At 25.6% G+C, this 24,174-nt stretch overlaps 5 protein-coding genes across 6 annotated transcripts; all 5 read left to right on the top strand.

Moving 5' to 3' along the window:
* The first annotated feature begins 3,351 nt into the window (after window positions 1-3,351).
* On the top strand, window positions 3,352-7,718 carry LOC145753841 (uncharacterized). 2 transcript variants are annotated; one of them, XM_082570325.1, is made up of 15 exons: window positions 3,352-3,489; window positions 3,634-3,764; window positions 4,077-4,165; window positions 4,363-4,505; window positions 4,719-4,910; window positions 5,296-5,435; window positions 5,525-5,663; window positions 5,747-5,878; window positions 6,013-6,092; window positions 6,178-6,412; window positions 6,587-6,643; window positions 6,845-6,894; window positions 7,042-7,102; window positions 7,224-7,276; window positions 7,382-7,718. In XM_082570325.1, exons 1-15 carry the CDS (start codon window positions 3,432-3,434, stop codon window positions 7,475-7,477), a joined length of 1,656 nt encoding a protein of 551 aa, XP_082426451.1. In that variant the 5' UTR covers window positions 3,352-3,431; the 3' UTR covers window positions 7,478-7,718. The 2 variants fall into 2 exon arrangements, with proteins under 2 accessions (XP_082426451.1, XP_082426450.1); XM_082570324.1 differs by having other exon boundaries at window positions 7,364-7,718.
* Window positions 7,719-12,013: 4,295 nt separating this feature from the next.
* LOC145753853 (uncharacterized) lies at window positions 12,014-16,114 on the top strand. Its single transcript, XM_082570353.1, has 13 exons — window positions 12,014-12,146; window positions 12,419-12,787; window positions 13,480-13,671; window positions 13,750-13,889; window positions 13,969-14,107; window positions 14,195-14,326; window positions 14,462-14,541; window positions 14,634-14,868; window positions 15,042-15,098; window positions 15,281-15,330; window positions 15,479-15,539; window positions 15,654-15,706; window positions 15,807-16,114. Exons 2-13 carry the CDS (start codon window positions 12,709-12,711, stop codon window positions 15,900-15,902), a joined length of 1,314 nt encoding a protein of 437 aa, XP_082426479.1. The 5' UTR covers window positions 12,014-12,146; window positions 12,419-12,708; the 3' UTR covers window positions 15,903-16,114.
* Window positions 16,115-16,235: 121 nt separating this feature from the next.
* Window positions 16,236-19,896, top strand: LOC145752743 (uncharacterized). Its single transcript, XM_082569073.1, has 12 exons — window positions 16,236-16,362; window positions 16,716-17,057; window positions 17,272-17,463; window positions 17,539-17,678; window positions 17,767-17,905; window positions 17,980-18,111; window positions 18,251-18,330; window positions 18,423-18,657; window positions 18,832-18,888; window positions 19,091-19,140; window positions 19,391-19,443; window positions 19,559-19,896. Exons 1-11 carry the CDS (start codon window positions 16,305-16,307, stop codon window positions 19,406-19,408), a joined length of 1,443 nt encoding a protein of 480 aa, XP_082425199.1. The 5' UTR covers window positions 16,236-16,304; the 3' UTR covers window positions 19,409-19,443; window positions 19,559-19,896.
* A 220-nt stretch (window positions 19,897-20,116) lies between these two features.
* LOC145753867 (uncharacterized) lies at window positions 20,117-21,329 on the top strand. The gene is made up of 4 exons (XM_082570394.1): window positions 20,117-20,211; window positions 20,448-20,810; window positions 20,937-21,128; window positions 21,203-21,329. The coding sequence occupies exons 1-3, from the start codon at window positions 20,130-20,132 to the stop codon at window positions 21,122-21,124; spliced, it is 633 nt and encodes a 210-aa protein (XP_082426520.1). The 5' UTR covers window positions 20,117-20,129; the 3' UTR covers window positions 21,125-21,128; window positions 21,203-21,329.
* Window positions 21,183-23,405, top strand: LOC145752742 (uncharacterized). The gene is made up of 10 exons (XM_082569072.1): window positions 21,183-21,210; window positions 21,281-21,342; window positions 21,431-21,764; window positions 21,854-21,933; window positions 22,031-22,256; window positions 22,421-22,477; window positions 22,683-22,729; window positions 22,886-22,946; window positions 23,067-23,119; window positions 23,227-23,405. Exons 1-10 carry the CDS (start codon window positions 21,183-21,185, stop codon window positions 23,401-23,403), a joined length of 1,125 nt encoding a protein of 374 aa, XP_082425198.1. The 3' UTR covers window positions 23,404-23,405.
* Window positions 23,406-24,174: the final 769 nt, after the last annotated feature.

Genomic DNA, 24,174 nt, shown 5'->3' with positions numbered 1-24,174 from the left:
TTTGCAAAGCTTTATAGGTGAGAAAAGAAAACTATGGCTAACTATATATTTACATTATTAAAGAGTTTTTTTGTAAAACAATTTTTCATTTGACTGGTTGACCTATTTTTTAAAATTATTTATAGTTGTTAATGCTCAACTAGCAACAATTCCACCTTCACAAAATGGAGATGTTTGGGCAACAGGTTACACAGGTTTAATTGTAATTGCTACAATACCACAATCAGCTGGTATTAGTGTTTGTACATGGAGTTGGATTGAATCTAAAAGTTCAACACAGTTTTATAATGCCATAATATTCGAATGCTATAACACTAATTCAATCTCCTGTGTAATAGAAAATGGAAATATTTATTCTAACCTCACCTTTTTACAACCTCTTAACAGTTTATCTAATGTTACTTTATTATGTACTGATAGTGGCACACCTGTTTTAACTCAATTTTGGATGATAATTGTTCAAGGTTAGTTAGTTTGATATCATAGATTATTTGAAATTTATTTCATTTAAAAATCATATTTTTTTCTTTGATATATTATAACATTAAAATCACTTTTAACAACTTGATGATAAAGGTTTAAAAACAGTTTAACAAAAATATTTTTAAAGAGATTATTCTATAATAACAGACTTAACATTTTTTAGACTGTGCTTCTACTTTTCCATATAATGTTGAAGTTCTTGCAACATCTAGAATTTACAACTCAGTTGGAACATTTACTTGTCTAATATTGGAGAGTTATTTTATTTAAACGAAAGTCAACTAACATCTGATACAACTACTTGTTTGGCAAATGCAATGTGGAATGGACAGAATAATTTACAATGCTGGACAGGTAAATGTAGTTAACTTAATATACATTGCAGTAAGGGCAAGTTTTTTTAAACAAATTTTGTAATTTTTAGCACCCACTGTGACATTGAGTGGGGTTCAAACAGTAATTGAAGGAAATAAATTAAATTTAACTTGTGATTATGATCAAGTTATTCTTAGTGCAACTTTATCTACTTTTTATATTGAAGATACTCCAAATCAACAAGTGGTGGTAAATACTTGTTTACATACAAAAATACAATAGTTATTGAAAAACTTTTAGTACCTAATTTTGGTTTACAAATCTTTAGGGTTCAAATTTAACAACAGCAAGTTTAACAGCATCTGACAATGGTAAGCAAGTATTTTGTCAAGCGAATTCACCATTTACTCAACTACCAGAATTTAGTCAAATTGGAAGATCCAATATTGCCACATTGAATGTACAATGTAGGTTTAGTGTGACTTAAAGTGTGGATGTTTTTTTGACTGAAATTGTTTTTTTTTCTAACTTCTTCAATAGATTCACCCAGACTAACATCTAGCCCCACGGAAGTAGAATGTTCATTACCTTGGGTTGTCAATCAAACTGGAACTTGCACACTTCAATTTATTTTCAATCCAATTTCTACTATTTTAAGTCTCACTTTAAATGGTTTGTTATTATTAAAAATAAAGAAAAGTTTTGAGAGTATAATTTAAATTGAGTAGGTTGATTGTGAAATATTTATTCTGTAGGAATTTGAATTGCAGTTTACAATATGTGATATTATTATTTATATTTTTAAACCAGGAAGTAATGTTGCAAATGATAATATGAACCCACTTGCCAATATAAGTGACTCACAGACCTTTTCATTTACAAGAAATAGGGTAAATCATGTATTTACTCATTTAAGTTTAACTTAATTAAATATATTGTTTTTTATCACCTTTCAACTAAATATTTTTTATATTTTTTTTTAACTATTCAATCCACCATATTTCCTACTCAACCACTTTCTGTTGAATTTGATGTAAAAGTTATTGATTCAACACCGATTGACCCAAATGGTCCTGGTGGTTCAGGTGGTTTGGACACAACAATTATAATTATTATTGTTGTAGTTTTTGTTGTTGTAATTTTGGCTGGAGTTTTGTCATTTATTTGGTGCCGAAGAAGAAAAGGTATAATTTGAATTTGATTATTTACACAGTCTTTAGATTTGTCTATTTGTATATTAACATTGGTTTAAATATCAAGTTACTATTTTACATTAAATTTTTTTTATTTAAATATAAATGTAAGTTTTTGTAATTTTTTAACCTAAACTTTAGTTTTAATATTTAATATATTTTTAGATAAACAATTTGACAACCCACAACAGCAAGACAATTTGCCTATGCATAATGACAATGGTTTGCTATTTTTGTATTTTTAATCTATTTAATGAACACTTTAAAAAGAAGAATTTTATAAACCACAATTTAAACATCAGCAAAATAAAAATCAGTTATAAAGTAATTCTTTTAAGAAATTAAATTAATGAGTAACATCATGTTAATTCATGTTAAAAATGGAAGTAAACTAAGTTATTTCTATTTTTAGGTTTGTATGAATCACCAATACAGGGAAATACAATAAACCAATATCAACAAGTGGGTTACAAAATCTTATTTAAATATTTATATATTTTTGTTTTTGTGCTATTTACATTTTAAAATGATTATGTCTCTATAAGTTTTGTGAAAAATATTTATGTTAGTTATGCTATTTATTAACACTTTATTTATATTTTTCTACATTAAGGTTAAATCAAATCAATCAACTGATTATGAAAACTACAAGAATAATGTGAATGTTGTAAAAGGTAATTTTATTCTTGGTTGCTACTATAGTACCAGTTATCATTTTTTTTATGAAAATTAAAGTAATTTTATGTAACATAATTTTATTTGAAATTCTGAAGTATTCAAATGTTAAGGTGAGGATGGCTTACTAACATTAACCCCAATGGGTCTAGGAACACCTTCAGAGGTAATAATATTGTTGATATTTACTACAGTAGTTTATTAAACTATTTTTTTGCTATCGAAAAAAAAATGTAAAGCAATTTGTAATAATTTTTGTAATTCACAGAAGACAGGACCAAGTACCTCGCAACAACATTACCAAAATATTAAACCAAATTCTGACTACTCAACCATTAAAGACAATCCTTATGATAATGTGTAGCAATTTGTTGTAATATTTCAACATTTTTTTTTCTGTAGAACTTTATTTGCAATAACAATTAAGCACTTATTATTCTTTTATTGTTTTAATTCTGTATACACTTTTTTGTGCAATAATTTTAGTTTAATGGATTTTTTGTATTTTATGTGCAAGTAATTATTTTTCTGTGTTAATAAGTTTTATAATTTTTCTTAAATATATTTTATTTTAATTGACAACACTGTTCTGAGATTTGGGAAAATCCCATTTCACTGCTTATGTACATATTTAACAATTTACTATTAATCATTTGTCAAATAAAAGAAAAGTTTATTGTGTTATGTTTGTTCACTATTATAAACACACTGTAAAATACTTGAGATGCAATAAATAAAGAAAACAATATATTAAACTGGAACAAAATGATTAAAAGTTTTATTTTTTATTTAGTAGTTGTACAATTATTTTGGAGTTTTGCAGGTGAGTAATTTTTTTTAACAAACTAGTTTGTTTTACTCTTATAATGTTACGTAAATAATAAACTTAGTTATTTTGATAATATCATTTAGTAATTAGCTTTGTATAATTAAACTATTAGATGTAACTACTTGCATGTTTTAACAGATGCACAAACAATATTAAGTGATGAGATTTTACTTTCATCATTTCCATTTCAATCAATAAACTCAAGTGTTACAGCAAGTGGTAATGTTTCTATACCACCTTCAACTTTTATTTCTTGGAGAGTTAATGGGGTATACTTATACATTTATTATTACACTCTACAATATTAGAAAGGCCAGACACTTTGGCCAAGACCCCTTACTCTTTTTTTTTCAAAACAACGAGTGGAAGCCAGTCTGAATTAATGCTAGTTTTATTTTAAATACTATCTCAAAAACTGTTTATAAGTATACAAAAACACAATTTTTTTCCGGTAGCTGAAATGTTGACGGGCCAAAGTGTGTAATTACTTAATATTAGGCTTGTAGATAAAACCGCTGTAAGAAGCTTTTTTTTAATTTAATTAAACTTAACAACATTTATGTATTTAAATTTATTTACAGATATATGTTGGAGTAGTAGGATATATAAGTGGTGAAGTTGTAGTTGCTTATGATTCAGATAACATCTTAGGTGATCGAGCAACTATAAGGTAGCTTATATAATATTAAACATGTATTTTTATATATTAGCATTTTGTGCGAAAAAAACACCTTTAAACCATTTTTCATTTAAGTTAGCACCATATAATTGATTGTAAAATTATGTTTGTATAAATTTTTAAAATTTAATATTAAAATAGCACATTTCAATAATACATAACTAATTAAAATATTTATATTTATACAGTTATAAGAACATTACTTTTGGAGTAAGTGAAATACAAATTACAACTTTTTTATTTCTGCATCGATTGAGTTCTACAGATGCAAACATTAGTTTTTTTGGTGCAGCTGGTAGCACCCCTTTAAATGTGAACCTAAACGTTGTTGGTAATGACATCTTTTTTAAATTATACTAAATCTGTTTCTTTGTAAAAAAAAATTCATTGTATGTTTATTTTAAATAGGTAAATTAATTATTTTAAAAATGTAGTGAGTTGTTTAGTAATTTTAACCAATTGAACAACAAAATAGCAACATTTAAATATCACTAAAGGTATTTTTGGAATGACTAAAAAATATAAAATTTAACCCCATTATAAGATTGTAATTCATCTCTTCCATACAATGTCAAAGTTCTTGCAACATCTAAAACTTACAACTCGGTTGGAACATTTAGTTGTTATAACAACGGAGAGTTATTTTATTTAAATGAAAGTCAACTAACTTCTAATACAACTACTTGTTTGGCAAATGCAATGTGGAGTGGACAAAATAATTTACAATGCTGGACAGGTAGTGTTTTTTTAAAAATCTTTATCCTTGATGTGGGAAGGTTGAATGAGCGACCCAAACATAGAGTCATCAGTTACTCTGACCCAGTTTCGAGTTGCCTGTGGCAGTTTGGGATATTATAGAGACTATACTTCCTGGTAATTATGCTGCTAATTAAGTGCTGGCTCAGCAGAAGTTTATATCGTTTGTAGCACCTTACTCAAGGGCGCTACAGCATGAGGGCAGTGGGGATTAAACCCACCACCTCATGTGGTGTGGCTTTTGTTCGTACCTCTACAACACACTTCTGGTAGTTAGAACACTACAGTTGATAAAAAATATATTACATTTTTTAAAATATGCATAAAATTACTAGCATTTTTTTAAAAATGCATAAAATTACTAGCACCCACTGTAACATTAAATGGAGTTCAAACAGTAATTGAAGGAAATGGATTGAATTTAACTTGTGATTATGATCAAGTTATTCCTAATGCAACTTCATCTACTTTTTATGTTGGAAATACTCCCAATCGACAAGATGTTGTAATTAATTGTTTATTTTGTACAGACACAAATATAATAGTTAATGAAAGGCCTTTTGATACTAAATTTTGTGGTTTACAAATTTTTAGGGTTCAACTTTTACAACAGCAAGTTTAACAGCATCTGACAATGGTAAGCAAGTATATTGTCAAGCAAATTCTCCATTTACTCAACTACCAGAATTAAGTCAAACTGGAAGATCGAATATTGCCACACTTAATGTACAATGTAAGTTTAAGTGTAACTTAAAGTTTGAATGTTTTTTTTAACTGAACTTGTTTGTTTGTTTTAACTTTTAACTTTTTTAATAGATTCATCCAGACTAACATCTCCCCCCACAGAAGTTGAATGTTCATTACCTTGGGTTGTCAATCAAACTGGAACTTGCACACTTCAATTTATTTCCAATCCACCTTCTAATATTTCAAATCTTGCTTTAAAAGGTTTGTTATTATTAAATATTAAAAGAAAGTTTTAAGAGTTTATTTTAAATTTTATAGGTTAATTGTTCAGTATTTTGTAAGAATAAAATTGCAGTTTACAATGTGTGATTTAATTATTTATATTTTTAAACCAGGAAATAATGTTACAAATGATAATATGAACCCACTCACCAATATAAGTGACTCACAGACTTTTACATTTACAAGAAATAAGGTAAATCATGTTTTATCTAATTTGCTTAAAACATAAATTGAATATAATGTTTTTTTTTATAAAATATAAGCTGAATGTAATTTAGGTATCACAAGCTGACAATGGTAGTTATACATTAACTATTCAATCCCCTACATTTCCTACTCAACCACTTTCTGTTGAGTTTAATGTAAATGTTGTTGATTCAACACCAATTGACCCAAATGGTTCTGGTGGTTCAGGTGGTTTGGACACAACAATTATAATTGTTATTGTTGTAGTTGTTGTTGTTGCAATCGTGGCTGGAGTTTCAATATACTTTTGGTTTCGAAAAAGAAAAGGTATAATTTGAATTTGATTATTTACACAGTCTTTAGATTTGTCTATTTGTATATTAACGTTGATTTAAATATCAAGGTACTATTTTGCATTAAATTTTTTTCATTTAAATATAAATGTAAGTTTTTGTAATTTTTTAACCTAAACTTTAGTTTTAATAATAAATATATTTTTAGATAAACAATTTGACAACCCACAACAGCAAGACATTTTGCCTATGCATAATGACAATGGTTCGCTATTTTTGTATTTTTAATTTTTTAATGAACAGTTTAAAAAGAAGGAATTTTATAAACCACAATTCAAACATTAGCAAAATATAAATCAATTTTAAAGTGATTGTTTTAAAAAATAAAATTAATAAGTAACATCTTGTTAATTTATGTTGAAAATTCAGTAAAAATGCAAATAAGCTAAATTATTTTTATTTTTAGGTTTGTATGAATCACCAATACAGGGAAATACAATAAACCAACATCACCAAGTGGGTTACAATATCTTATTTAAATATTAATATACTTTTTTTTGTACTGTTTACCTTTTAAAATAATTATGTCTCTATAAGTTTTGTGAAAAATTTACATTATTTATTTTATTTATTAACATGTTAGTTATATTTTTTTACATTAAGGTTAAACCAAATCATTCAACTGATTATGAAAACTACAAGAATAATGTAAATGTTGTAAAAGGTAATTTTAATCTTCGTATGCTACCATTACCATAGTACCAGTTATTATGTTTTTCACAAAAATTAAACCAATGTTGTGTAATATAATTTTATTTGAAATTCGGAAGTATTTTAATGTTTAGGTGAAGATGGGTATCTGACATTAACCCCAGTTGGTCCAGGAACACCTTTAGAGGTAATAATAATATTGTTGATATTTAATACAATAGTTTAATAAACTATTATTTTGCTATCGAAAAAATAAATGTAAAACAATTTGTAGTATTTTTGTAATTTACAGAACACTGGACCAAGTATCTCGCAACAACATTATCAAAATTTTAAACCAAATTCTGACTACTCAACTATTAAAGACAATCGTTATGATAATGTGTAGCAATTTATTATAATATTTCGACATTTGTTTCTTTTGTAGAACTTTATTTGCATTAGTGATATGCACTTATTATACTTTCATCATTTTAATTCTGTAAATACTTTTTTTGGCAATAATTTTAGTTCAATAATTTTTTTTGTATTTTATGTGCAAGTAATTATTTTTTATGTTAATAAGTTTTAAAAGTTTTTTTAAATCTTTTTTTGTTTTAACTGACAATATTGTTCTGAGATTTGAGGAAGTCCCTTTTTATGGCTATGTAAATATTTTACAATTTATTCGTAATCGTTCAGTTAATTAACAAAAAAGTTTTTTGTGTTACATTGGATTTAAAGTTTTCGCTTATATGAACTAAATGTAAAATAGCTTGATAGATAAAAATAAATGAAGAACTGAATCAAAATGAATAAAAGTTTTGCGTTTTATTATATTTTTGTGCATATTTTGTTCAGTTATGCAGGTGAGTAATTTTTTGTATATAATTGATTATTAATAGGTTGTAAATAATATAAAACATAATTTTTGATTTTCTATATTATTAAAATTAATTTGATATCTATTGATGTCAACATTCTTATGTTCTGAAGGGAAGTTATCTTTTTAATTTTGTATGTTACAAAAGGTTTAAGTTACTATTTTTTTAATAATGCGAATATATTTCAACTTATTTAACATTTTTGCAAAGCTTTATAGGTGAGAAAAGAAAACTATGGCTAACTATATATTTACATTATTAAAGAGTTTTTTTGTAAAACAATTTTTCATTTGACTGGTTGACCTATTTTTTAAAATTATTTATAGTTGTTAATGCTCAACTAGCAACAATTCCACCTTCACAAAATGGAGATGTTTGGGCAACAGGTTACACAGGTTTAATTGTAATTGCTACAATACCACAATCAGCTGGTATTAGTGTTTGTACATGGAGTTGGATTGAATCTAAAAGTTCAACACAGTTTTATAATGCCATAATATTCGAATGCTATAACACTAATTCAATCTCCTGTGTAATAGAAAATGGAAATATTTATTCTAACCTCACCTTTTTACAACCTCTTAACAGTTTATCTAATGTTACTTTATTATGTACTGATAGTGGCACACCTGTTTTAACTCAATTTTGGATGATAATTGTTCAAGGTTAGTTAGTTTGATATCATAGATTATTTGAAATTTATTTCATTTAAAAATCATATTTTTTTCTTTGATATATTATAACATTAAAATCACTTTTAACAACTTGATGATAAAGGTTTAAAAACAGTTTAACAAAAATATTTTTAAAGAGATTATTCTATAATAACAGACTTAACATTTTTTAGACTGTGCTTCTACTTTTCCATATAATGTTGAAGTTCTTGCAACATCTAGAATTTACAACTCAGTTGGAACATTTACTTGTCTAATATTGGAGAGTTATTTTATTTAAACGAAAGTCAACTAACATCTGATACAACTACTTGTTTGGCAAATGCAATGTGGAATGGACAGAATAATTTACAATGCTGGACAGGTAAATGTAGTTAACTTAATATACATTGCAGTAAGGGCAAGTTTTTTTAAACAAATTTTGTAATTTTTAGCACCCACTGTGACATTGAGTGGGGTTCAAACAGTAATTGAAGGAAATAAATTAAATTTAACTTGTGATTATGATCAAGTTATTCTTAGTGCAACTTTATCTACTTTTTATATTGAAGATACTCCAAATCAACAAGTGGTGGTAAATACTTGTTTACATACAAAAATACAATAGTTATTGAAAAACTTTTAGTACCTAATTTTGGTTTACAAATCTTTAGGGTTCAAATTTAACAACAGCAAGTTTAACAGCATCTGACAATGGTAAGCAAGTATTTTGTCAAGCGAATTCACCATTTACTCAACTACCAGAATTTAGTCAAATTGGAAGATCCAATATTGCCACATTGAATGTACAATGTAGGTTTAGTGTGACTTAAAGTGTGGATGTTTTTTTGACTGAAATTGTTTTTTTTTCTAACTTCTTCAATAGATTCACCCAGACTAACATCTAGCCCCACGGAAGTAGAATGTTCATTACCTTGGGTTGTCAATCAAACTGGAACTTGCACACTTCAATTTATTTTCAATCCAATTTCTACTATTTTAAGTCTCACTTTAAATGGTTTGTTATTATTAAAAATAAAGAAAAGTTTTGAGAGTATAATTTAAATTGAGTAGGTTGATTGTGAAATATTTATTCTGTAGGAATTTGAATTGCAGTTTACAATATGTGATATTATTATTTATATTTTTAAACCAGGAAGTAATGTTGCAAATGATAATATGAACCCACTTGCCAATATAAGTGACTCACAGACCTTTTCATTTACAAGAAATAGGGTAAATCATGTATTTACTCATTTAAGTTTAACTTAATTAAATATATTGTTTTTTATCACCTTTCAACTAAATATTTTTTATATTTTTTTTTAACTATTCAATCCACCATATTTCCTACTCAACCACTTTCTGTTGAATTTGATGTAAAAGTTATTGATTCAACACCGATTGACCCAAATGGTCCTGGTGGTTCAGGTGGTTTGGACACAACAATTATAATTATTATTGTTGTAGTTGTTGTAATTTTGGCTGGAGTTTTGTTATTTCTTTGGTGCCGAAGAAGAAAAGGTATAATTTTAATTTGATTATTTACACAGTCTTTAGATTTGTCTATTTGTATATTAACGTTGGTTTAAATATCAAGTTACTATTTTACATTAAATTTTTTTCATTTAAATATAAACGTAAGTTTTTGTAATTTTTTAACCTAAACTTTAGTTTTAATACTAAATATATTTTTAGATAAACAATTTGACAACCCACAACAGCAAGACAATTTGTCTATGCATAATTACAATGGTATGCTATTTTTATATTTTTAATATATTTATTAAAGAATTAAAAATAGAATATTTTAGGAACCACAATTTAAACGTCAGCAAAACAGAAAACAGTTTTAGAGTAATTCTTTTAAGAAATTAAATTAATGAGTAACATCCTGTTAATTCATGTTAAAAATTCAGTAAAAATGCAAATTAGGTAAACTTATTTCTATTTTTAGGTTTGTATGAATCACCAATACAGGGAAATACAATAAACCAACATCAACAAGTAAATATGGTTAAATATGTTATGTACTATTTACATTCTAAAATTATGACAGTTTTGGAAAACACTTGTATAAGTTTTGTGAAAAATTTACAGTGTTAATTAATTTTTTTCTACATTAAGGTTAAACCAAATCAATCAACTGAATATGAAAACTACAAGAATAATGTGAATGTCATAAAAGGTAATTTTAAAATCTTATGTTTGCTACCACAGTATCAGTTGAATTATCATATATTTTATTGTTTAGGTGAAGATGGGTATTTGACATTAAATCCACTCGGTCCAGAAACACTCTTAGAGGTATTATTATTATTGTTGGTAAATGAAGTGTTACATTACTTTACAGTACAATACTTAACATATATTTCTCTAACTAAAAAAATTGTTAGCTGCAAAAATTTTGTAATTTACAGAACACAGGGCCGAGTACTTCGCAACAACACTACCAAAATTTTAAACCAACTTCTGACTACTCAACTATTAAAGACGATCCTTATAATAATATTTGACATGTTAATAAAATATTTCAGTTTTATGTTTCATTTTGTAAAATTTAATTTGCAATATTTAAAAGCACTTTGTTATATTTTTATAATAGTTATTTTGTATATATAATTGTGCAATCATTTTATTATCTTTGGCGTATGTTTTGCATTATTAAATGTTAATAATGTGTTTAAATAATTATAATGCTAATCTATCAATATATACCAAATTAATTAAATTGACAACAATATTGTAAGTTTGGGAAAGTATCCTTTAGTTGAATGAAGTGTTTTATTATAATTTAAAATAATTTTAAAATACGCCACACTAATAAAAACTGATTGTTTTCAAATTTGCAAGTTTTTTTTAAATTTGTGAAATATTTTGTTTATGTAAAAAAAGTTTGGCAACGTTGTTATTCATTTTGTTGGGAAATACCATAGAGATACTAATATATACACTAGAGTAGGTGTTGCTAGGCAGTTGTTCACTGCAAAATGTCGCAAATTGAAGGCCGATTTGCCATACTGGCCAGAGTTGCCATTTGCAATTTTTAAACAATTTACTTATTATTTTTATGTTAAAATCTAAAAATTGTCTAGCAACGTTAATACAAAAATTTCAAAAAAATGTATAAAATAGCACTATACAAGTAAAACACTTCGATTCTTACAAATATTTATTAAACAGTAGACCTCTATGGCACAGGTTTGGAAGACCACTTTAAAATGATAAAAAATTAAGAAAATTCGCTTTTTAATGAAAATATAACATTTTTTTATTGATCAATGATTTAAATAGATTAAATTAAAGGTAAAAAAAATGTTTATTTTAGTTTCCTAAAAACAATCTAAAAGTTTAAATTTTGCTTTGGCAACTCTGGCGAGTATGGCAAATCAGTCTTCAATTTGCGACACAAAATGGATGCGAAGCCCACTCTAGTGTATATATTAGTATCTCTATGGGAAATACCCTTAATATCAATTTATTTTAAATGATTGACAAATGCAAAAAGATTTCGATCTAGAATGTTTTCTAAAAAATTGAGGTAACTTATATTTTAAGAAGTATGCACATTAAATGTTTAGTATTTTTTCTATTAAACAATATAGGTAAGTCTTTTAATATTTGTTTTATTTTTTATTTAAATTTCAACAAACAGAAAAATATAAATTTGTTTAATACAATAAGTTATAATTACCCAAATAATGCAAAATAATTTTACTTATTTTACAATTAAATTATTGTCACATTTATTTGTTGTTTGTTTTTAAAGGTTTTAATTTTTTTTAATTTAATTTATATTATATATATTTAAAGGTGTGTTTGCTGTAAACACTATTGCAACCATCCCAGATGTAACAAATGGTTCACCAGTTGGTGTTTTAGCAACCAGTTATAGTGGTTTTATTGTACAAGCAAGATTTGAGGTAGTTGATATTTCAGCCACATGTGTATGGAAATATGAAGGTGAGCTTGATGGAATTCCATTTCGACCCTCATATGAAAGTTGTACTCCTCGTGATGAAGAAAATGAAACTATTTCATGTGTACAAGATTCTTCCTACATTACATCACAAATTACATTTAAACTTCCTTTATCATCAAACATGAATATTTCAATGCAGTGTTTACAGGGAGCTGATAATAATATTTTTGTAAATTTACCTGTGTTCATTTATGTACAAGGTAAGTTAATTTTATTTTGTTATCAAATTAGGTTTAATTTTATTAAGTTATTATAACTACAACTTAAATAGGTTTAAAATATAAAATTAACAACAAAACATAAATATTTAAGTTTTTAATTCGTTCACTAAGACTATCTATGCACTACAAAATTTGATGTTATTAATGTGATAAAGTTATTTATTTGCATGCTTTCTAATTTTTTTAGCTGTTTTATTTGCATTACAGTAATAACTTTTTAATTCAACAATGGGTTTTAAATTTTAGAATTAGATGTATTTTTGATCTAGCGACACTTTTAAAGTTTTGGACAAACAAAAATTGGTCTCCTGCTTAAAAGCATTAATGCTTTCTTTTAATTTTTTTTACCTTGCAAAATTGTATCCTGCAAACTAGAATTTTTAGGAATGTCAAATCTTTTAAAATACATTAAAAATTAATGTTGTACGGAAATCCTTTTTTTCTATATAAACTATTTTTGTCGAAAGCCAACCAGTTTATATGTAATTCTAGTTGTTAATTAGCTGTTGTTTCTAGAATGCTGTTTTATAATTTTTTTTGTTAGCAATAAAAAATACACACATTAACAACCACTTTAAAACGTAAAAATCGTATGTCGCCCAGTTTATTTTAATTTTTTTGGTCCACTAGTAAATACAATTCATTTAGTAAAAGTAACTATTTACCTTTAGATTGCAATTCTTCTCTTCCATACAATGTTGAAGTTCTTACAACACCTAGAATTTACAACTCAGTTGGAACATTTAGTTGTTCTAACAATGGAAAGTTATTTTATTCAAATCAAAGTCAACTTACATCTAATACAACTACTTGTTTGGCAAATGCAATGTGGAGTGGACAAAATAATTTACAATGTTGGACAGGTTAATTTAACAGTAAGATAATATGCATTGCAATTAAATAAAATGTGCAATTCTTAAAAAATTTTTTGTAATTTTTAGCACCAACTGTAATATTAAATGGAGTTGAAGCAGTGATTGAAGGAACTAGATTGAATTTAACTTGTGATTATGATCAAGTTATTCCTAGTTCAACTTCATTTTTTTTTTATATTGGAGACACTTCTTATTCACAAGATGTGGTAAATACTTGTTTACATACAAAAATACAATAGTTAATGAAAAACTTTTGTTACTTAATTTTGGTCTACGAATATTTAGGGTTTAACTTTTACAACAGCAAATTTAACAGCATCTGACAATGGTAAGCAAGTATATTGTCAAGCAAATTCTTCATTTACTCAACTACCGGAATTTAGTCAAACTGGAAGATCAAATATTGAAACACTAAGTGTACAATGTAGGTTTAATTGTAACTTAAAGTGTTAATGTTTTTTCAACTTAAATTGTTTGTTTGTTTGTTTTAACTTTTAACTGTTTTTAATAGATTTACCCAGACTAACATCTCCCTCCACAGAAGTTGAATGTTCATTACCTTGGATTGTCAATCAAACTGGAACTTGTACACTTCAATTTATTTCCAATCCACTTTCTACCATTTCAAATCTTACTTTAAATGGTTTGTTATTATTAAATATTAAGGGAAGGTTTTAAGAGTTTATTTTAAATTTTATAAGTTTATTGTGAAATATTTTGTAAGAAATAAAATTGCAGCTTACATTGTGTGATATTAATATTTATATTTAAAAACCAGGAAATAATGTTGCAAATGATAATATGAACCCACTCACCAATATAAGTGACTCACAGACTTTTATATTTACAAGAAATAGGGTAAATCATGTGTTTACTCATTTAAGTTTAACTTAATTAAATATATTGCTTTTTATCACCTTTCAACTAAATAATTTTTATATTTTATTTAGGTATCACAAGCTGACAATGGTAGTTATACATTAACTATTCAATCCTCTACATTTCCTACTCAACCACTTTCTGTTGAATTTAATGCTAATGTTGTTGATTCAACACCAATCGACCCCAATGGTCCTGGTGAGTCAGGGGGTTTGGACACAACAAATATAATTATTATTATTGTTGTTGCTGTTGTTGTAATTTTGGCTGGAGTTTTGTTATTTCTTTGGTGCCGAAGTAGAAAAGGTATAATTTTAATTTGATTATTTACACAGTCTTTAGATTTGTCTATTTGTATATTAACGTTGGTTTAAATATCAAGTTACTATTTTACATTAATTTTTTCCATTTTGGTATAAATTTAAGTTTTTGTAATTTTTTAACCTTAACTTTAGTTTTAATAATAAATATATTTTTAGATAAACAATTTAACAACCTACGACAACAACACAATTTGCCTACGCCGAATGACAATGGTTTGCTATTTTTGTATTTTTAATTTATTTAATTAACGGTTTAAAAAGAAGAATTTTATAAACCACAATTTGAACATCAGCAAAATAAAAATCAATTTTAAAATATATAGTTGTTTTAAGAAAATGATTTAATAAGTAACATCTTGTTAAATGCAAGTTAGCTAAATAATTTCTATTTTTAGGTTTGTGCGAATCACCAATACAGGGAAATACAATAAACCAACAACAACAAGTAGGTTAAACACCTTATATAAATATTAATATACTTTTTTTTGTACTATTTACATTTTAAAATGATTATGTCTCTATAAGTTTTGTGAAAAAGATTTACATTATTTATTTTATTTATTAACATGTAAGTTATATTTTTCTACATTAAGGTTAAACCAAATCATTCAACTAATTATGAAAACTACAAGAATAATGTGAATGTTGTAAAAGGTAAATTTAATCGTGGTATGCCACCATAGCTCCAGTTATTATTTTTTTACAAAAATTAAAGCAATGTTATGTAATATAATTTTATTTGAAATTCCTAAGTATTTTAATGTTTAGGTGAGGATGGCTATCTGACATTAACCCCAGTGGGTCTAGGAACACCTTCAGAGGTGATAATAATGTTGATATTTACTACAATAGTTTAATAAACTATTATTTTGCTATCGAAAAAAGTGTAAAACAATTTGTAATAATTTTTGTAATTTACAGAACACAGGACCAAGTACTTCGCAACAACATTACCAAAATATTAAACCAAGTTCTGACTACTCAACTATTAAAGACAATTCTTATGATAATGTGTAGCAATTTAATATAATATTTCAACATTTGTTTTTTCTGTAGAACTTTATTTTCAATAACTATTAAGCACTTATTATTCTTTCATTGTTTTAATTCTGTATACACTTTTTTGTGCAATAATTTTTTTACAATGGATTTTTTTGTATTTTATGTGCAAGTAATTATTTTTTATGTTAATAAGTTTTAAAATTTTTTTAAATCTATTTTTGTTTTAATTGACAACACTGTTATGAGATTTGGGAAAGTCCCTTTTTATTGCTATGTAAATATTTTACAATTTACTCGTAATCGTTCAGTTAATTAATAAAAAAGTTTTCTGTGTTACATTTGATTTAAAATTTTTACTTTTATGAACTAAATGTAAAATAGCTTTATAGATAAAAATAAATGAAGAACTGAATCAAAATGAATAAAAGTTTGGCGTTTTATTTTATTTTTGTGCATATATTGTTCAGCTTTGCAGGTGAGTAATTCTTTGTATATTCTTAATTATTAATAAGTTGTAAATAATATAAAACATTTTGTTTTATTTTTTTGATTCTCTTTTTTATTAAAATTGATTTGATTTCTATTGTTGTCAACATTCTTATGTTCTGAAGGGAAATTATCTTTTTAATTTTGTATGTTACAAAAGGTTTATATTACTATTTTTTTTTAATGATGCGAATATATTTTGACTTTTTTAACATTTTTGCAACAAGCTTTATAGTTGAGAAAAGAAAACTATGGCTAACTATATATTTACACTATTAAAGAATTTTTTGGTGAAACAATTTTTCTTTTGACTGTTTGACCTATTTTTTAAATTATTTGTAGTTGTTAATGCTCAACTAGCAACAATTCCACCTTCACAAAATGGAGATGTTTGGGTAACAGGTTACACAGGTTTAATTGTAACTGCTACAATACCACAATTAGCTGATATAAGTTCTTGTACATGGAGTTGGATTGAATCTGAAAGCCCAACACAGTTTTATAGTGGTATTTTTATGGAATGCTATAACACCAGTTCATTTTCCTGTGTAATAGAAGGTGGAAATATTTATTCCAACCTCACCTTTTTACAATCTCTTACCAGTTCATCTAATGTTACTTTAGTATGTGCTGATGGTAGTTTTACTCCAGTTTTAACTCAAGTTTGGGTAATTGTGGTTCGAGGTTAGTTAGTTTATTGAAGATGTAATAATAATACAAAGTTATCAATATCAAAAATTTTTGGAATTAACTTCACTTAAAGATCGAGATTTTTTTTTATTGTATTATACCAGTAAAAAGACTTTTAACTACTTTATAAGAAAAGGTTTAAAAATAGTTTAACAAAAAAAAATTTTAAAGAGGTTTTCCTGTATTAACAGACTTAACATTATTTTAGACTGTGCTTCCACTTTTCCATATAATGTTGAAGTACTTGCAACATCTAGAATTTACAACTTAGTTGGAACATTTAGTTGTTCTAACAATGGAGAGTTTTTTTATTCAAATCAAAGTCAACTTACATCTGATACAACTACTTGTTTGGCAAATGCAATGTGGAGTGGTCAAAATAATTTACAATGCTGGACAGGTAAATTTAACAGTAGAATGGTATACATTGTTATTAGGGAAAGTGTTTGGTTTTAAATAAATTTTGTAATTTTAGCACCAACTGTTACATTAAATGGAGTTCAAACAGTGATTGAGGGAAATGGATTAAATTTAACTTGTGATTATGATCAAGTTATTCCTAGTGCAACTTCATCTACCTTTTATATTGAAGATACTTTAAATCAACAAGATGTGGTAAATATTTATTTGGTTATACAGACTCGAAAGCATTTGTGGGTAAAATGTTTTTTTTTGCTTCAATATGGTGTTTACAAATATTTAGAGTTCAACTTTTACAACAACAAATTTAACAGCATCTGACAATGGTAAGCAAGTATATTGTCAAGCAAAATCTCCATTTACGCAACTACCAGAATTTAGTCAAACTGGAAGATCAAATATTGAAACACTAAATGTACAATGTAGGTTTAGTGTGACTTAAGGTGTGTATGTTTTTTCGACTGAAATTGTTTGTTTCTTCTAACTTCTTTAATAGATTCACCCAGACTAACATCTCCATCCACAAAAGTTAAATGTTTACTACCTTGGGTTGTCAATCAAACTGGAACTTGCACACTTCAATTTATTTCCAATCCACTTTCTACTATTTCAAGTCTTACTTTAAATGGTTTGTTATTATTAAATTTCAAAGGAAAGTTTTAAGAGTTTAATTTAAATTGAGTAGGTTGATTGTGAAATATTTATTCTGTAGGAATTTAAATTGCAGTTTTCAATATGTGATATTATTATTTATATTTTTAAACCAGAATATATTGTTGCAAATGATAATATGAACCCACTTGCCAATATAAGTTACTCACAGACCTTTTCATTTACAAAAAATAAGGTAAATCATGTATTTACTCATTTAAGTTTAACTTAATTAAATATATTGTTTTTTATCACCTTTCAACTAAATATTTTTTATATTTTTTTTAGGTATCACAAGCTGACAATGGTAGTTATACATTAACTATTCAATCCACCATATTTTCTACTCAACCACTTTCTGTTGAATTTGATGTAAAAGTTATTGATTCAACACCAATTGACCCAAATGGTCCTGGTGGTTCAGGTGGTTTGGACACAACAATTATAATTATTATTGTTGTAGTTGTTGTTGTTGTAATTTTGGCTGGAGTTTTGTTATTTCTTTGGTGCCGAAGAAGAAAAGGTATAATTTTAATTTGATTATTTACACAGTCTTTAGATTTGTCTATTTGTATATTAACGTTGGTTTAAATATCAAGTTACTATTTTACATTCAATTTTTTTCATTTAAATATAAACGTAAGTTTTTGTAATTTTTTAACCTTAACTTTAGTTTTAATACTAAATATATTTTTAGATAAACAATTTGACAACCCACAACAGCAAGACAATTTGTCTATGCATAATTACAATGGTATGCTATTTTTATATTTTTAATATATTTATTAAAGAATTAAAAATAGAATATTTTAGGAACCACAATTTAAACATCAGCAAAACAGAAAACAGTTTTAGAGTAATTCTTTTAAGAAATTAAATTATTAAGTAACATCCTGTTAATTCATGTTAAAAATTCAGTAAAAATGCAAATTAGCTAAACTTATTTCTATTTTTAGGTTTGTATGAATCACAAATACAGGGAAATACAATAAACCAACATCAACAAGTAAATATGGTTAAATATGTTATGTACTATTTACATTCTAAAATTATGACAGTTTTGGAAAACACTTGTATAAGGTTAAACCAAATCAATCAACTGAATATGAAAACTACAAAAATAATGTAAATGTTGTAAAAGGTAATTTTCAAAATCTTATGTTTGCTACCACAGTACCAGTTGTTGTTCTTTTTTGAATGACAGCAACTTAATGTTATAAAATTTTATTAAAATTATCATGTATTTTATTGTTTAGGTGAAGAAAGCTATTTGACATTAAATCCACTTGGTCCAGAAACACCCTTAGAGGTAATATTATTATTGTTAGTAAATGAACTGTTTTACATTACTTTCCAATACTTAACATATATTTTGCTAACTAAAAAAAGTGTAAAGTTAGCTGTAAAAATTTTGTAATTTACAGAACACAGGACCAAGTACCTCGCAACAACATTACCAAAATATTAAACCAATTTCGAACTACTCAACTATTAAAGACAATCCTTATGATAATTAACAAGTTATTATATTATTTTATTTTTTTATTTTTATGTTTTCTTTCATATATTTAATTTGCAATATTTAAAAGCACTTGTCATATTTTTATGACAGTTATTTTGTATATATAATTGTGCAATCATTTTATTATCTTTGGCGTATGTTTTGCATTTTTAAATGTTAATAATGTGTTTAAATAATTATAATGCTAATCTATCAATATATACCAAATTAATTAAATTGACAACAATATTGTAAGTTTGGGAAAGTATCCTTTAGTTGAATGAATTTTTTTTATTATAATTTAATATAATTTTAAAATACGCCACACTAATAAAAACTGTCTGTTTTCAAATTTGCAAGTTTTTTTTAAATTTGTTAAATATTTTATTTATGTAAAAAAAGTTTGGCAACGTTGTTGTTTATTTTGTTGGGAAATACCCTTAATATCAATTTATTTTTAATGTTTGACAAATGCAAAAATATCTCGTTTGGGTATGTTTTCTAAAATTGAGATAACTTATATTTTAAGAAGTATGCAAATTAAATGTTTAGTATTTTTTCTATCAAACATTATAGGTAAGTCATTTACCATTTGTTTTATTTTTTATTTAAATTCTAACAAATAGAAAAATATAAATTTATTTAATACAATAAGTTATAAATAATCACCCAAATATTGCAAAATAATTTCTTTTATTTTACAATTAAATTACTGTCGCATTCATTTTTTGTAAAGGTTTTAATTTCTTGAAATTTGGTGTTTTATTAATTCTCACTAACAAAAATTGAAATTACGTTAAAAATATTTAAAGGTGTGTTTGCTGTAAACACTATTACAACCATCCCAGATGTAACAAATGGTTTATCAGTTGGTGTTCTAGCAACCAGTTATAGTGGTTTTATTGTACAAGCAAGATTTGAGGTAGTTGACATATCAGCTGCGTGTATATGGAAATATGGAGGAGAATTGGATGATTCCACCTTTTTCCCTGAATACTTAGGTTGTACTCCTCGTGATGGAGAAAATGAAACCATTTCATGTGTACAAGATTCTACTTACATTACATCACAACTTACGTTTAAACTTCCTTCATTTGCAAACTTGAATATTTCAATGACATGCACAATACCAGATAAAGCTCCTATTTATTTACTTGTGTTTATTTTTGTGCAAAGTTAGTAATAATTAGTTTGTTAACTACATTAATTTAACATTAACATGCTGTAAATAAATCATAAAATTAATAAAAAAAATATAGTTATACACAATCCAATTAATATAAATAAATTTTAATCATTAGATTGCAATTCTTCTCTTCTATACAATGTTGAAATTTTTGCAACATCTAGAATTTACAACTCAGTTGGAACATTTAGTTGTTCTAACAATGGAGAGTTATTTTATTTAAATCAAAGTCAACTTACATCTAATACAACTACTTGTTTGGCAAATGCAATGTGGAGTGGACAAAATAATTTACAATGCTGAACAGGTAATCGTAATGTTAGACTGATATACATTGCAATTAAAGCTTTCAAGTCTCCAAATGAAATTTGTCATTTTTAGCACCAACTGTATCATTAAATGGAGTTGAAACAGTGATTGAAGGAAGTAGATTGAATTTATCTTGTGATTATGATCAAGTTATTCCTAATTCAACTTCATTTACTTTTCATATTGGAAATACTTCAAATCAACAAGATGTGGTAAATTCTTGTTTGATTTATATAGAGGCTAATCCAATAGTTAGTACATGTTTTTTTTTACTTAAATATGGGACCCACAAATTTTTAGGGTTTAACTTTTACAACAGCAAGTTTAACAGCATCTGACAATGGTAAGCAAGTATATTGTCGAGCAAATTCTCCATTTACTCAACTACCAGAATTTAATCAAACTGGAAGATCAAATATTGAAACACTAAATGTGCAATGTAGGTTTTCGGATATTTTTTCAACTGAAATTGTTTGTTTGTTTACTTTTTATTTTTTAATAGATTCACCCAGACTAACATCTTCCTCCACAGAAGTTGAATGTTCGTTACCTTGGGTTGTCAATCAAACTGGAATTTGCACTTTTCAATTTATTTCCAATCCAATTTCTACTATTTCAAGTCTTAGATTAAACGGTAATTTATTTAAAGTTAATGAAAAAAAAAAAAATAAAATAATAGAAACTTAATATCTTTTATTATTAATATTTATATTTAAATACCAGGAAGTAATGTGGCTAATAATAATATCAACCCACTTACTAATATAATGGACTCAGAGACTTATACATTCACGAGAAATAAGGTAGATTATTTTTTTTATTTGTTGTATACCTGATTTAGTAGATCAGTAGTAAAATTTGTTATCACTTTTAAACTAAATATATTTTATATTTATTTAGGTATCACATGCTGACAATGGTAGTTATGCATTAACTATTCAATCCTCCACATTTCCTACTCAACCACTTTCTGTTGAATTTAATGTTAATGTTATTGATTCAACACCAGTTGATCCTAATGGTTCAGGTGGTTTGGACACAACAATTATAATTGTTATTGTTGTAGTTGTTGTTGTTGTAATTTTGGCTGGAGTTTTGATATGTATTTGGTTTGGAAAAAGAACAGGTAGAATCTTAATTTGATTATTTACATAGTCTTTAGTATATTAACATTGGTTTAAATATAATGTTACTTTTTTACATTAATTTATTTTACATATAAATATAAATGTAAGTTTTTGTAATTGTTATTTAAACCTTAACTTTTTTTATTATTGAATCTATTTTTAGAAAAACAATCTGACAACCCACAAGGGCAAAATAATTTTTCTATGCATAATGACAATGGTATGCTATTTTTATATTTTTAATGTAATAAATAAACAGTTCACAAAAAAAGAAATTTTATAAACCACAATTCAAACATTCAAACATCAGCAAAATAAAATTCCAAGTAATTCTTATAAGAAATTAAATTAATGAGTAACATTCTTTTAATTTATGTTGAAAATTCAGTAAAAATGCAAACTAGCTAACTTATTTCTATTTTTAGGTTTGTGCGAATCACCAATACAGGGAAATACAATAAACCAACAACAAGTAGGTTTACAATATCCTATTTAAATATTTATATATTTTTGTTTTTGTTTATACTATTTACATTTTAAAATGATTATGTCTCTATAAGTTTTGTGAAAAAGATTAACATTATTTATGCTATTTATTAACTTGTAAGTTATATTTTTCTACATTAAGGTTAAACCAAATCAATCAACTGATTATGAAAACTACAAGAATAATGTGAATGTTGTAAAAGGTAAATTTAATCTTGATATGCTATCATTACTATAGTACCAGTTATTATTTTTTTACAAAAATTGAAGCAACTTTATGTAACATAATTTTATTTGAAATTCCTAAATATTTCAATGTTTAGGGGAGGATGGCTATCTGACATTAACCCCAGTGGGTCTAGGAACACCTTCAGAGGTAATAATAATGTTGATATTTACTACAATAGTTTAATAAACTATTATTTTGCTATCGAAAAAAGTGTAAAGCAATTTGTAATAATTTTTGTAATTTACAAAACACAGGACCAAGTACCTCGCAACAACATTACCAAAATATTAAACCAAATTCTGACTACTCAACTATTAAAGACAATCTTTATGATAATGTGTAGCAAGTTATCAGAATATTTCAGCATTGGTTTCTTTTGTAGAACTTTATTTGTAATAGTTAAAGCACTTATTATACTTTTATCGTTTTAATTCTGTATACACGTTTTTTGTGCAATATTTTCTTACAATGAATTTTTTTGTATTTTATGTCCAAGTGATTATTTTTTATGTTAATAAGTTTTAAAAATATTATTTAATATATTTTTATTTCAATTGACAACATTGTTCTAAGATTTGGGGAAGTCCCTTTATACTGCTATGTAAATATTTTACAATTTACTCCTAATCGTTCAGTTAATCAATATAAAAGTTTTTTGTGTTCCATTTGGTTTAAAGTTTTTGCTTTCATGAACTAAATGTAAAATAGCTTTATAGATAAAAATAAATGAAGAACTGAATCAAAGTGAATAAAAGTTTGGCGTTTTATTTTATTTTTGTGCATATATTGTTTAGTTATGCAGGTGAGTAATTCTTTGTATATTCTTGATTATTAATAAGTTGTAAATAATATAAAACACATTGTTTTTGATTCTCTATTTTATTAAAATTTATTTGTTTTCTATTGTTGTCAACATTTTTATGTTCTCAAAAAAAATTAGCTTTTTAATTTTTGTATGTTAGAAATGTTTATGTTACTAATTCTTTTTCAATGATGCAAATATATATTGTCATATTTAACATTTTTACAACAAGCTTTATAGGTAAGAAATGTAAACTATGGCTCACTACATTTTTGTAAAACAATTTTTCTTTTAACTGTTTGACCTATGTTTTAAAATTATTTATAGTTGTTAATGCCAAACTAGCAACAATTCCACCTTCACAAAATGGAGACGTTTGGGCAACAGGTTACACAGGTTT

Source organism: Corella eumyota, chromosome 5 (assembly GCF_963082875.1).
Source record: "Corella eumyota chromosome 5, kaCorEumy4.1, whole genome shotgun sequence".
Lineage (NCBI taxonomy): Eukaryota > Metazoa > Chordata > Ascidiacea > Phlebobranchia > Corellidae > Corella > Corella eumyota.
Note: the sequence above shows the minus strand (reverse complement) of the source record. Positions and strands in the feature narration are given on the sequence as shown.